We start from the raw sequence: 15,247 nt of genomic DNA, 5'->3' as shown, positions 1-15,247 counted from the left end.
ATAACCTAAAACTAATCAAATTTTGATGAACAACATTCTCGCACTAATTTTAAAGATAGGATTGCTTTTATCACTTAGATTTCTTAAGATTTCAAGAGGAATAACGACACTACATGTAATGATCAAGGGTTCAATCCAGAAAGAAGATATAACAATTATATATGCACCAACACGGCTATGGACGGAGGTTCGTGACATTGTACTGGAGACAGGGATCAAGACCATCCCCAAGAAAAAGAAATGCAAAAAAGCAAAATGGCTGTCTGAGGAGGCCTTACAAATAGCTGAGAAAAGAATAGAAGTGAAAAGCAAAGGAGAAAAGGAAAGATACACCCATCTGAATGCAGAGTTCCAAAGAATAGCAAGGAGAGATAAGAAAGCCTTCCTCAGCGATCAATGCAAAGAAATAGAGGAAAACAACAGAAAGGGAAAGACTAGAGATCTCTTCAAGAAAATTAGAGATACCAAGGGAACATTTCATGCAAAGATGGGCTCAATAAAGGACAGAAATAGTATGGACCTCACAGAAGCAGAAGATATTAAGAAGAGGTGGCAAGAATACACAGAAGAACTGTACAAAGAAGAATCTTCACGACCTAGATAATCACGATGGTGTGATCACTGACCTAGAGCCAGACATCCTGGAATGTGAAGTCAAGTGGGCCTTAGAAAGCATCACTACGAACAAAGCTAGTGGAGGTGATGGAATTTCAGTTATGGAATTCCAGTTGAGCTACTTCAAATCCTAAAAGATGATGCTGTGAAAGTGCTGCACTCAATATGCCAGCAAATTTGGAAAACTCAGCAGTGGCCACAGGACTGGAAAAGGTCAGTTTTCATTCCAATCCCAAAGAAAGGCAATGCCAAGAATGCTCAAACTACCGCACAATTACACTCATCTCACACGCTAGTAAATTAAAGTTCAAAACTCTCCAAGCCAGGCTTCAGCAATACATGAACCGTGAACTTCCAGATGTTTAAGCTTGTTTTAGAAAAGGCACAGGAACCAGAGGTCAAATTGCCAACTTCCACTGGATTCATCGAAAAAGCAAGAGAGTTCCAGAAAAACATCTATTTCTGCTTTACTGACTATGTCAAAGCCTTTGACTGTATGGATCACGATAAACTGGAAAATTCTGAAAGAGATGGGAATACCAGACCACCTGACTTGCCTCTTGAGAAATATGTATGCAGGTCAAGAAGCAACAGTTAGAACTGGACATGGAACAACAAACTGGTTCCAAATAAAAAAAGGAGTATGTCAAGGCTGTATATTGTCACCCTGCTTATTTAACTTATATGCAGAGTACATCATGAGAAACGCTGGGCTGGAGGAAGCACAAGCTGGAATCAAGATTGCTGGGAGAAATATCAAAAACCTCAGATATACAGATGACACCATCCTTATGGCAGAAAGTGAAGAGGAACTAAAGAGCCTCTTGATGAGAGTGAAAGAGGAGAGTGAAAAAGTTGGCTTAAAGCTCAACATTCAGAAAACTAGGATCATGGCATCTTGTCCCATCACTTCATGGGAAATAGATGGGGAAACAGTGGAAACAGTGTCAGACTTTATTTTTTTGGGCTCCAAAATCACTGGAGATGGTGATTGCAGCCATGAAATTAAAAGACGCTTACTCCTTGGAAAGAAAGTTATGACCAACCTAGATAGCATATTAAAAAGCAGAGACATTACTTTGCCAACAAAGGTCTGTCTAGTCAAAGCTATGGGTTTTCCAGCAGTTATGTACGGATGTGAGAGTTGGACCATAAAGAAAGCTGAGCACTGAAGAATTGATGTTTTTGAACTGTGGTGTTGGAGAAGACTCTTGAGAGTCCCTGGGACTGCAAGGAGATCCAACCAGTCCATCCTAAAGGAGATCAGTCCTGAGTGTTCATTAGAAGGACTGATGTTGAAACTCCAATCCTTTGGCCACCTGATGCGAAGAGCTGACTCATTGGAAAAGACCCTGATGCTGGGAAAGATTGAAGGCAGGAGAAGGGGATGACAGAGGATGAGATGGTTGGATGGCATCACGGACTCAATGGACATGAGTTTAGGTAAACTCCGAGGGTTGGTGATGGACAGGGAGGCCTTGCGTGCTGTGGTTCATGGGGTCGCAGAGTCGGACACGACTGAGTGACTGAACTGAATGGGTTTCCCACATGGCTTAGTGGGTAAAGAACCTGCCTGCCAATGCAGGAGACACAGGAGATTAGGGTTTGATCCCTGGGTCAGGAAGATTCCCTGGAGGAGGGCATGATAACTCACTCTAGCATTCTCACCTGGAGAATCCCATGGACAGAGGAGCCTGGCGGGTCACAGTCAACAGGATCGCAAAGAGTCTGACACAACCAAAGCGACTGAGCACGCACGCACGCACCCAACAAAGGAGCACCTCAGTGTGTAAGGCAAATACTAACAACCATAAAGGGAGAACTCGACAGTAACACAATAATAGTGGGGGACTTGACTACCCCACTTTCACCAATGGACAGATCATCCAGACAAAAAATGAATAAGGAAACACAGGCCTTATGTGACACTTTAGAAGAGCTGGACTTAAATGACATTTAAAGAGCATTTCATCCAAAAGCAGCAGACTACACATTCTTCCCAAGTGCACACGAAACATTCTCCAGGACTGACCACATGGTGCACCACAAGGCAAGCTTTGGTAAATTTAAGAAAACTGAAATCATACCAAGCATCTTTTCTGATCGCAATGCTATGAGATTAGATATAAACTACAAGAAAAAAACTTTACAGCACAAGCACACTGTGGCTAATCAATATGCCACTAGACAATCAATAGATTTCACTGAAGAAATCAAAAAGGAAATAAAGACCTAGAGATAAATGAAAATTAAAGTACAGGGGTCCAAAACCTATGAGATGCAGCCAAAGCTGTTCGAAGAGGAAGGTTTACAGCAATACTACCTTACTTCAAGAAACAAAGAGAAATCTCAAATAACCTTACACCTAAAACAACTAGAGAAAGAAGAAAAAACAAAACCTAAAGTTAGAAGGAAAGAAATAAAAAAGATCAAAGCAGAAATAAATGAAATAGAGACCAAGAAAACAACTGCAAAGATCAATGAAACTAAAAGCTGGTTCTCTGAAATGATAAACAAAATTGATAAACCTTTAGCCAGACTCATCAAGAAAAAAAAGGGAGAGAACTCAAATCAATGAAATTAGAAATGAAAAAGAAGTTACAACTGACTCCACAGAAATACCAAGGATCCTAGAAGACTACTACAGCACCTATATGACCAATAAGGGATTAGTCTCCAAAATTTACAAACATCTCATGACATCTAACAGTTAAAACGAACAACCCACTCAAAAAATGGGCAGAAGACCTAAGTAGATATTTCTCCAAAGATGACATACAGATGGGCAACAGGCACATGAAAAGATGCTCAACATTGCTAATTATTAGAGAAATGCAAATCAAAACTACAATGAGGTTATCACCTCACATCAGCCAGAATGACTATCATCAAAAAAGCCACAGACAATAAATACTGGAGAGGGTGTGGAGAGAAGGGAACCCTCCTACCCTTTGGTGGGAATGTAAATTGGTATAGCCACTATGGAGAACAGTATGGAGGTTCCTTAAAAAACTAAAAACAGAGCTACCATATGACCCTGCAATCCCACTCATGGGCATATCTCCAGAGAAAAACATGATCTGAAAAAATACATGCACTGCAATGTTCACTGCAGCACTGTTTACAACAGCTAAGACATGGAAGCAGAGGAAGCAACCTAAATGTCCATTGACAGCGGGCTGGGTAGAGTAGATGTGGTACATACATACAATAGAATATTACTTAACAGGATACACCTATCAATATCTTCAAATGTTGATATGTTGTTACATCATCAGTTCAGTTCAGTCGCTCAATCGTGTCCGACTCTTTTCGACCCCATGAATCGCCAGGCCTCCCTGTCCCTCATAAGTCCCACTAATTCACAATTTAGTATCATATACAATACATACTCAAGTTTTTCAAGTGTTCATAGCACATAACAAAGTTACTAGGAAAATTGGACTACCATGACCCAAGATGTTACAGAGTGCACAAAATTCTGACCAGAGAGCCAAGATCAAGGAGTGGTTTGCTTTGGGAAACAATTCTACCCAAAAACAACAGAGAAAAGAGAAGAAATTTAAAGTGTTCAATGAGACTGTCCTGGCAGTCCAGTGGCTAAGACTCCTTGCTCCCAACACAGGGGGCATGGGTTTGATCCCTAGTCAGGGAACTAAGATCCTTCATGCTGCGTGTCACAGCCAAAAAAAAAAAAGTGTTTAAGACATTAAATGCACTACTGACTCCAAATTGCCATTTAATATGCTTCCCAAATTCAATATAATAGTATTTTCTGGTTGTACCAAAAAAAAAAAAAACCAAAAGCAAATAATTTCAACTCTTAAATAAAAATTATTTATAGCAGCAACATGGATGGACCTAGAGATTGTCAAACTGAGTAATGTCAAAGAAAGACAAATATCATATGATGTCACTTACATGTGGAATATTAAAAAATGGTACAAATAAACTTACAAAACAGAAATAGAGTCACATGTAGAAATCAACCTTATGATTAGGGGTTGGGGGGAGGGAGGGATAAACTGGGATTGACAAAGACACATACTATATATCAAATAAATAGCACAGTATACAGTATAGTACAGGGAACACCACTCAATACTCTGGTTTAGCCGTATATAGGAAAAGAATCTAAAAAAAGAGCGGATATATGTATACCTAAGTCACTTTGCTGTGCACATGAAACTAACACAACAGTGTAAATCAACTATGCTCCAATAAAAAAAAAAAGTGCTTGCACTTTAAAAATGAAGTAGGATTTCTACTTTCTTAAAAATACCACTAGAGCTACTAAAAAACTTTGCATTTACAAAATAATTGATAAAAATACTCCTCTGGATTGTATGAGAAGGTAGACAGGGACCACTGATAGACTAGGGTGTGTGATATTAATCACACGTAACTTCTTTCTTTCCTTGTTTTCAGTCTCTCCATTTGATGCCGGTAAATCTTTAGTCTCTTGGTGGCCATTTCCACCTGTTTTCCCTTTGCTCCCTTTTTCCCTTTTGTATCTGAAGATTCATCCTTTCCTGTTGCCTTCTTTGGCTTTGTTTCCACTTTGGCAGTAGATTTAGTTGACAACCTGCCAGGTCTCCTCTTGGGCTCCTCCTTCCCCACCCCCGATGAGCAGCTGACCTTCCTCTGGGGCACCCTGGCAGCAGAGTGGGCACATGCTGGGAGTGGGGAGAGGAGTCTGGAAGCTGGTCTGCCTGCCCACGGCTGCTCCTTCCCCTGCCGGAGCAGCTGGGACACCTCATGGGCCCTATTTTTGGTTTTTTTGTTTTATTCTCTTTCCTTTTTGCTGTTCCGATTGGGTGACTTTTAATACCCTTGTCACCCAGATCACCGGTCTGTTTTTTTCCCTTCTCTGACTTCCTGCTGGTTTCCACTAGTGTATTTTGGTGTCAGTAAATGAACTCAAAAGTTCTAAATCTTTCTTTTTTATAGTTTCTAGCCCTTTGCTGAAGGAGGCTTACTCTTCAGGTTAGTTCTCAGAGACAGCGGTTCTATATGTGGTTGTAGTTTTGGTGTGTCCTCCACCAGCTTGATATGAAACTGAACAAAATTTTTAAGAGATGGTCTGCTTCATTCCCCAGTGTTATTAATCATTTATGAGCTGTAATTTGAACACAGATTTTCAGATCGAGTCCTGTCCAGTTAGTGTTATAATTACAATAACTATAAGCTCCTATTTATTGAGTACTTACTTTGTGCAAGGCGCTATCCTAAGCACTTGGCTGAAATTAAGTTCAACCTAAGGACTGTGGAATCCAGCTCTGCTGCCCCTTGAGCAGTCACTTGCCCCGTCACTTAGTTTCAGTGTCTGTAAAAGGGGAGACATCTGAGACCTTGGAGCATGGGCCAGATCAAATACAGGTTAGGAACCTATTTCCACAGCCCAAGGAGCCAGCCCTGCCTGAGTACCAGGGCACAGCGTTGGGATAAGCCTCCCTCCACTCCCTTACCTCCAGAACCCGCCTCAATCTTGCCCTTGGGCTTTTACCCACCTCCATTTCCCGGATACCCTCAAGAGATCTCAAGAGAGTAGCAGAAAGGAGTACCTTTACTCCGTTAGAACCTCTCTTTTAGATGCCAGAAAAGCCAGATCAAGAGCAATCTCACGGCCTTTCAATGCCGACCACCTTCAGCTCTGCCGTTACTGTACTGTCGGCCTTTTAAACAAACCGCCCCAGAAAGTCCAATCCGAGTCTTTCTTCTCACGGCGACCCGCGCTGTCCAATCAACGCACGTTATCTATAGCCAGGGTTAAGCCTTCCGGTTCGTCTACTGGTACGTAGAGGACGGATTGAAAAAAGCCCGGATGTTGACGTCGAGAGGCGCCATCCTAGTTAAGGGCGGGTCTGTGAGCCCCTCTGTCCTTTTTCTGAGGCCGGGCGGAAACAGCTAACAGCATTTCCACATTTCCCAGAAGCCTCTCTGCGAAGCACAGAAGTTTCCCGTGGTGCTGCCCCCAGTCCCGTTGAAGGTGGCAGATGTGCCCTGGGAGGCCGGGACCCAGCGGATGAGGGAAATCAACCGAGGGGCCGGGAGGTTCGGTGGATGTGGCTGGGTACTTATTCCCGGAGGAGTTGAGGTGTCTTGCGGTCTGCCCAAAGGGCCATGAACCTGGAGACTTACAGCCTCCTGGCCGCGCTTCTTGCGGCCCCGGCGGCCCAGCGAGGACGCAGTACTCTGTGGGAGGGGAGGACTGATGTGCCCAGAGACGAGTGGGTTGGAAGTGTGGGGCACTGGGCAAGCGTCCTCAGCTCTCCTCTCGGGTTCTCATCGGAGCCCGGTGTTTCCCTTTGAAGTGAAGTGCAAGTCGCTCAGTTGTGTCCGACTCTTTGCGACCTCATAGACAACTATACAGGCCATGGAATTCTCCAGGCCAGAATACTGGAGTGCGTTGGGTAGCCGTTTCCTTCTCCAGGGGATCTTCCCAACCCAGGGATCGAACCCAGATCTCCAGGATTGCAGGCAGGTTCTTTACCAGCTGAGCCACAGGGACCCTTTTAGGGAGTAGTTCAGAGCCCACCCCTGCTTCTACCCTTTGTGGAAGGAGCGGTACCAGCTCAGCATCCAGATCTCACCTGCTGTTAGCAGAGACAAGAGAAAGATAAACGCCTCCCCTACTCCGATCCTTCGCACACATTCCCTTCTCCAGAGCCTTTCTGTGTCTCCCTGAACCTCATCACCAGAAAGCTTCCTTTCTCACTGTACAGTGACCCAAGTGAGTGAAAGTCGCTGTCATGTCCGACTCTTTGCAACCCTATGGACTGTATCCATGGAATTCTCCAAGCCAGAATGCTGGAATAGGTAGCCTTCCCTTCTCCAGGGGATCTTCCCAACCCAGGGATCGAACCCAGGTCTCCCACATTGCAGGCGGATTCTTCACCAGCTGAGCCAGAAAGGGAAGTCCAAGAATACTAGAAAGGGTAGTCTAGCTCTTCTCCAGGGGATCTTTCAGACCCAGGAATCGAACAGGGGTTTCCTGCATTGCAGGCGGATTCTTTACCAACTGAGTTATCAGGGAAGCCCTGATATCACGGAAGTTATCGGGGAAGCACAATGGCCCAAGAGAACACCTAAATTAGGACTAGTAGCACTCTTGGGCAGAGAAAGCAATGGCAACCCACTCCAGTACTCTTGCCTGGAAAATCCCCTGGATGGAGGAGCCTGGTAGGCTGCAGTCCATCGGGTCGCTAAGAGTCGGACTCGACTGAGTGACTTCACTTTCATGCATTGGAGAAGGAAATGGCAACCCACTCCAGTGTTCTTGCCTTGAGAATCCCAGGGAAGGGGGAGCCTGGTGGGCTGCCGTCTATGGGGTCACACGTTGTGGGACACGACTGAAGCGACTTAGCAGCAGCAGCAGCACTCTTGGGACTGCGTTGCTGCCATCTCTTAGGAGGGCACCTTCAGCCACCTGCTGTTAGTGTTCAGCCTGAAGGCTGAACCCATTTCCTTTTTTTGTTTAACTTTATTTTGTAGTGGCTCAGGTGGTAAAGAATCTGCCTGCATGCAGGAGACCCAGGTTCGATCCCTGGGTCAAGAAGATGCTTGGAGAAGGGAATGGCTACTCCAGTATTCTTGCCTGGAGAACTCCATGGACTGAGGAGCCTGGCGGGCTACAGTCCAAGGGGTCACAAAGAGTGGGACACAATTGAGCGACTAACACTTTCAGTTTAATAGCAGATTAACAATGTGATAGTTTCAGATGGACAGTAAAGGGACTCAGCCATACATATACATGTATCCGTGTGTGCCTGCTAAGTCGCTTCAGTCGTGTCTGATTCTTTGCGACCCTGTGGACCAAGCCCCACCCCCAGGTTCCTCTGTCCAAGGGATTCTCAATGGATTGGGTTTCCATGCCCTCTTCCAGGGGATCAAACCGGTGTCTCTTACATCTCCTGCACTGGCAGGTGGGTTCTTTACCACTTAGCGCCACCTGGGAAGCCCCTAAGTGTATCTATTCTCCAAACTTCCCTCCCATCTAGGCAGCCACATAACCTGGAGGAGAGTTCCCTGTGCTACACAGTAGGTCTGTCTTGGTTATCCATTTTAAATACAGCAGTTGAACCCATTTTCTGAGGCTCCTGCTCACACTTGGAAACTAATTCACCTAACTGGCTTTTCTTTCTGGATTATTTCCTCCCTTAGAGTGTTCTGCTTTCTGAACTGCAGCTGGAAATATGCTGGGGAATTTTTTAAGAAGGAGCATATTACTTGTGATTAAGAGTTGAAATCACGGCATAGTTATCTTCCATCTTTATTTTTACCATGTTTGTATGTGTCAACAGTTGAGAGGTCTTTCTGACCCATTGAGATCTGCTAGCCCTACTTTAGAACAGCAAACTCTTAAAAGAATAAACACAAGGTTGGTGGGACTAAGTATGTCTGCATGTAAGGAGTGGTGCTGGAGGCTCAAATATTGGTATCTCTTGACCAAAGACGACTTCTCTGAATATGTTTTCCAAAAATGATTATTAATGGGAACTGTGGCTTACTTTTATTTTGCCACATAGGCTCTTCTGAATTGGTAGGCCTGGATTCCAGGTTCAACTCAGTCCCCACTAGCTGTGTAGCCTTAAGCATGTATTTTTAAAACATTTTAGTTATTCTTGGCTGCGCTGGGTCTTCGTTGCTGCACGTGGGCTTTCTCTAGTTGCAGAGAGCTGGGGCTACTCTCTAGTTGCAGTGGGAGGGCTTCTCATTGCGGTGGCTCCTTTTGTTGTGGAACATGGATTCTAGGGCACAAGGGCTTCAGTAGCTGCATCACATGGACTCAGCAGTTGTGGCTCGAGGGCTTCATTGCTCCACAGCTTGTGGAATCCTCTCAGACCAGGGATCAAACCACTGTCCCCTGCATTGGTAGGCCTGGATTCTTAACCACATCCAGGGACATCCTGCCTTAAGTAGATTACTCAACATTTCTGAGCCTTAGTTGTCTCACTTGCAAAATAAGACCAATGTCAACTTCACAGAGTTGTCTGAGATAAAGTGAAGGCATCTAGGCATAGCTTTATGATTCAAAGAATAGCAGAGCTGCCTCCTCAACATTTTAGTGTGAAAATTTTTCAACATTTCTAGAGTTTAAAGAATTTTATAGTAAGACTTCTTTGGTGGTCCAGTGGTTAAGGATCCACTTTGCCAACCAGGGAACTCCCTGTTGATCCCTGGTTGAGGAACTAAGATCCCACATGCCACAGAGCAACTAAGCCAGAGCGCTGCAACTACTGAGCTCAGGAGCCACAACTAGAGAGTCTATGCACTGCAAAGAAAGATCCTGAATGACGCAATGAAGATCTCCCATGCCACAACCAAGACTCAACACAGACAAATAAAGAATTTTATGGTAAACACTCATATGTTGATCATGGTGTGGTTGCGCCCATGACACAGGCAGGATCTTAGTTTCCCAACCAGGGATCCAACCTGGGCCCCCTTGCATTAGGAGCGGGGAGTCTTAACCACTGGACCACCAGGGAAGTCATTGTATTAATTTTTAAAAGCCATGCACAGTAATTATTTCGGAAAAACTTGAACCGAAATTTGGGTGGGAGGGTGCTCAAGAGGGAGATTATATATATATATATAATGGCTGATAGCCCTTATTGCACAGCAACACCCAACACATTATAATGCAATTTTCCTCCAATTACACACACACAGGTAATTTAAAACTTCCTAATTCCAGCTTCACCAAGAACCTTCCTACGTCGACTCCAGTCCAGAGACCAAGAGAGCCGAGCCGCTGGTGCAAGGAGTCGGGTGGGCCCCGCGGCGGGCGAGAGAGTAAACCAGTACGTGGTCTCTACCTCGGCGACCCCGGGTTAGGACAGGTGTGCGTCTTTCCGCAGGAGCCAGGACCCGCTTCCGGATCCGCGGTCGGGAGGTGTTGGGGCCGTTGGAACACAGTGCAGGGCTCCACAAACGCCGAGGTACTTGGTGGGTTCCACATCCGGCTCTCCGAAACCTCTGTCTCGCTTCCTGCTGTCGCGGCCAATCACCCGCCGCCGTGCGACGTGGGCAGGGAGAGTGCTAGAAGGCCCGGGGCCTTCCATCTTTATTGAAGGCAAGAAAACTACCCTTTGCCTTCCAGTCTTTTACAAGTCCACCTGCGCAGCCATTGTATTTAAGGGCAAGTGAAAGATGAGAAGCCAGGCGGACGCCATGTTTGATACGGTCAAAGGACGGCGCCCTTAAGGACAGACAGAATTGAAGCCACTGTGTCGCCATATTTTCTGGAGGCACCTTCCGGGTCCCTTAACTCTGGTGTCTGTGTCCAAGCTGCCATGAAGTGAATAAACACCGAGGCGGTCTATTTGTCCCCATCAGAATCCCGAATCCCAGCCCTGCTACTTCGGTTCCCTTGGCTGCATACGGAAGCCGAGGCTGGGCGGGGCCTCGGGCTCAGGAGCCCTTCTTGTGGACGACGAGAGCTGAGGCCGGGCGCGGGGACCAGGCGGCCGCTGCTCGGGGCTGGGAGGCCCCATGGCGCCGCCCCCGGCCCCGCTCCTGGTGCTGAGACCGGGGGAGACCGGGCCTGGTTGCAAGAAGCCCTTGGCCGTGAGGTTCGCGGATGTGGCCGTGTACTTCTCCCCGGAGGAGTGGGGGTGTCTGCGGCCCGCGCAGAGAGCCCTGTACCGGGACGTGATGCAGGAGACCTACGGCCACCTGGGCGCGCTCGGTGAGGCCCCGGGTCAGAGCCCCGCTCCTGCTTCACTGGGGTTCACAGGGGAGATCAAATAAGGACCCGGAGGATTGTAAGCCTTAATCCCGCCCTATCCCACCAACAGCACCAGCCACCTCCCATCCGTAACGCTTCAGGTACCCCCTCGGGAGTCCTTCCATCCCACATCCGCTTCCTTCTGGAAGGCGCACTGCAGACCCAGTCCAGATTGAGCCTAAACTTTGAGGAGATGCTCTCACCCTGACGTGGGGGGCGCCGTCTTCCCAGGGCAGCCTCTCAAGCCAGCACCGTGATCCCTGTTCTCTCCCAGGATTCCCAGGCCCCAAACCAGCCCTCATCTCTTGGATGGAACAGGAGAGTGAGGCTTGGAGCCCCGCCGCCCAGGATCCTGAGGAGGGGGAAAGCCTGGGAGGAGCTCTGAGAGGTGAGGGATGGTCCCAGGTCTTCCCTGCCTGGCGTTCCAGAGCTTCCTGTGTAGCAGTGTTTCCTTTCAGATCCCCACCTCCAGCACCCCTAAAGGAATGAAAGAGCCAACCGATGTTGGATTCTAGCTAAGGAAAAAAGGCAGACCTGATACTAAGTTTTCAGAACTTGAGACAACTTGAGACCAGAATAAGAATCAGGAGCCCAGACTCCCTCTCCTCTCTCTGCTCATTCTCTCATTTTCAGGAACAACTAAAACTCCCTAAGAGGTAAAGCGGAGAAGGCGATGGCACCCCACTCCAGTACCCTTGCCTGAAAAATCCCATGGATGGAGGAGCCTGGTAGGCTGCAGACCATGGGGTCGCTAAGAGTCGGACCCGACTGAGCGACTTCACTTTCACTTTTCACTTTCATGCATTGGAGAAGGAAATGGCAGCCCACTCCAGTGTTCTTGCCTGGAGAATCCCAGGGACGGCGGGGCCTGGTGGGCTGGCGTCTATGGGGTCGCACAGAGTCGGACACGACTGAAGTGACTTAGCAGTAGCAAGAGGTAAAGAACTTGCCTGCCAATGCAGAAGACACAAGAGACAGGGGTTGGATCCCTGAGTGGGGAAGATCCCCTAGAGGAGGAAAATGGCCACCCACTCCAGCCAGTATTCTTGCCTGGAGAATCCCATGGACAGAGGAGCCTGGTGGGCTACAGTCCGTGGGGTCTCAGAGTTGGACACAACCGAAGCAACTTAGCATACAAGAATGAAAACAGCTTCAGGTCTGCCTTTTACATTCCTCAAGCAAAGCAAAGTGGTACAAGAGAAAATACCCAGTAATTGACAGCTTGGTTCTTCACTCCCCACTGGCCCTCACCAGAATGCTCCTCAGCAAATGTCTTTTCTCCTCTGTAAATGCCTTAACCCTAGCAAAAAAATTGAGAAACCATAAAAATAATAGCTATTGCTAATTAAGCATTTACTAAGTGATGCTTCTACTCATGTAATCCTCCCAACAACCCTGTGAAGTAAAGAAAGCATTATGATTCCCATTTGACACATGAGGAACCAAGGCCGACCTAAGAGATTTGAACCCTGCTTATGGTTTTTCAAAGCCTGTGTGTTATTCAGTGGGCAGTACCTTTCTGGCACTTCCCTGAGGAAAAGCATCCTATAACCTGAGACAATATAAGCAAATGTGTTTTAAAAAGGAACTTGATTCCTGTTTCCTAGGAGCTACCCCCAACAAAAAGGAAGAGGAACCCGAAGCAGGACTAGGAGCCAAATCACCGAGAAAGGCTCCTGGGAAGGAGAGGCCTGAGGAGCTGGTTAAACACAACCCTGGCACGACCGTCAGCAAAACCTCGGCCAGAGCACAGGCACCCAGACAAGCTGTCTGGGACCAGGGTGCAGGTGCTCAGTCCCTGGCCCCTGTACCCAGCGAGGATGCTCAGGCCAGCCAGCGGCGCCACGTGTGTGCAGACTGCGGTCGGCGCTTCACCTACCCCTCGCTGCTGGTCAGCCACCGACGCATGCACTCGGGTGAGCGGCCGTTCCCCTGCCCCGAGTGTGGCATGCGCTTCAAGAGGAAGTTCGCCGTGGAAGCTCACCAGTGGATCCACCGCTCCTGCTCTGGGGGGCGGCGGGGCCGGAGGCCTGGGATCCGGGCTGTGCCTCGGGCCCCGGTCCGAGGTGACCGGGACCCTCCGGTGCTATTCCGGCACTACCCGGACATCTTTGAGGAGTGCGGGTGAGCGGCTTCTGCTGGCAGGGTTTGAGCCTGACCTCAGCGCTGAGGACTCACTGGGTCCCAAGGGAGGCTCCTGAGTCAGGGCTTTGGGACCCACAGTTCATCCCTTGGGCTTTCCTCAAGGATCCCTCAAGTTTCCAAGCTTGTAAAAAGAGAAGTGCCTGTAAAGATTCAAATAGATTAAACTCGACACCCCCTCTCTCCCCATCTTTAAAAAAAAAAAAAAATGAAGAGAGTGAGATGCTGGACTTTTCTCAAAGTGTTATCTCAGTGGCAGGTGCAACTAAGATCAAAACTGTCTACAAAAATCCCCACTGCTTATCTGCAGCAGAGGTAAATGCTGAGGGGGACTAAGGCTGAGGAGGAGGCCTCAGATGGAGGGCCTGGTCAAGCCCTAGGTAACTGAACCAACAGGAGGCCCAGGCAGTGAAGTGGGTGGAAAGTGCACAGAAGCACCAGATGCAGACCTCATCTCTGTAGCTTGCTCTCAAGGCACAGCTGGTAAGTCACCCACCCTCCCTGAGCCTCAGCTCCCTCATCTGTAAAATGAGGATCAATAATATCTACCTCAAAGGGTTACTGTGAAGACTGACATTGTAACAAGATAATATGTGTGACAGAGTAAATGTGCAATAAACATTTGTTGAAAGAGTGAAAATGACTATTGATATTTTCTACTTCAGATCATGAAAAGAAGTCTGCTAAGGAAGCAGGGATAGCTGTGTTTCCAGATGAGTCACCTGGGGCTCCAAGTTTCACTGCTACAAGGCAGCAAAGCTGGAAACTGGCACTGCCCACATATTTCTACTACTTCCTATGAGCAGTCAGATTTGGGGAGAACACAGATCAGGGGCTCAGGTAAGAGTGAAGTGAGAGAGCCAGCCTTGCCTGTCGGGCAGTCTCAGCAGGAAAGTGAGAGCCCCACCATAGCCAGAGACCTTTCATTGAGAAAGGGCTGTCAAGGGACTTTCCTGGTGGTCCAGTTTAAGACTTTGCCTTCCAATGCAGGGGACTAGGGTTCAATTCCTGGTAGGGGAACTAAGATCCCACATGCCTTGTGGCCAAAAACCCAAAACATAAAACAGAAGCAGTGTTATAACAAATTCAATAAAGACTTTAAAAATGATCTAAATAAAGAAAAAGGTCTTAAAAGAGAAAAAAAGTCAACATTCAGTGACCATATTGAATGACTTCTATTGGAGGCACTGCCAGGTGATAAGGGAATCCCAAGATGAGGAAGACTAATTTCCCTCATTCAGCAACATCATCTGTGGGATTTTGTGTACGGCTCCAGGGACACACTGACTCAGGTCCAACATTCAAAAGATTGATTGGGGCTGTAATGGAGGAGTCCAGAGGCACCACCATCCTGGTTGGTGATATGCCAGGAAACGCAACTTGGAAGAAAAGGAGTGGTTGTGCTCCCCATAGCATTACGTAAGAAATGGTTGTAGTGAGATTTTTCAGGCAGAGGAAGTAGTGATGGAGGCTTATTTCCTAGAAAGGATAAAAGACGGACACAGTGTAGAGTGGAGGTTAGAAGCATGGGCTCTGGAGTCAGACTGTCTGCCTTCAGATCCTGACTCAGCTGCTTTATAACTGTGAACTTGGGCAAGTCACTTCTTGCTCCAAGTCACCTCTCTATGCCTTACTTTCTTCATCTATAAAACCTGGATAATAATAGCATCTACCTCATAAGACTGATGTAACAATTAAATGAGGTAATACAGGATGACGCCTGGTACATGAGAGTTTAACAAACATTGGTTATTGTTG

At 47.1% G+C, this 15,247-nt stretch overlaps 1 protein-coding gene across 2 annotated transcripts; it reads left to right on the top strand.

Moving 5' to 3' along the window:
- The first annotated feature begins 6,515 nt into the window (after positions 1-6,515).
- On the top strand, positions 6,516-14,129 carry ZNF688 (zinc finger protein 688). Of its 2 annotated transcripts, XM_019987589.2 has the most exons (3): positions 6,528-11,308; positions 11,622-11,735; positions 12,955-14,129. In XM_019987589.2, exons 1-3 carry the CDS (start codon positions 11,113-11,115, stop codon positions 13,473-13,475), a joined length of 831 nt encoding a protein of 276 aa, XP_019843148.2. In that variant the 5' UTR covers positions 6,528-11,112; the 3' UTR covers positions 13,476-14,129. The 2 variants fall into 2 exon arrangements, with proteins under 2 accessions (XP_019843149.2, XP_019843148.2); XM_019987590.2 differs by lacking the exon at positions 11,622-11,735 and having other exon boundaries at positions 6,516-11,308.
- The last annotated feature ends 1,118 nt before the right edge of the window (positions 14,130-15,247 follow it).

This window comes from Bos indicus, chromosome 25 (assembly GCF_029378745.1).
Source record: "Bos indicus isolate NIAB-ARS_2022 breed Sahiwal x Tharparkar chromosome 25, NIAB-ARS_B.indTharparkar_mat_pri_1.0, whole genome shotgun sequence".
In the NCBI taxonomy this organism is placed as follows: domain Eukaryota; kingdom Metazoa; phylum Chordata; class Mammalia; order Artiodactyla; family Bovidae; genus Bos; species Bos indicus.
The sequence above is the reverse complement of the archived record's forward strand: the minus strand, read 5'-3'. Positions and strand labels throughout refer to the sequence as shown.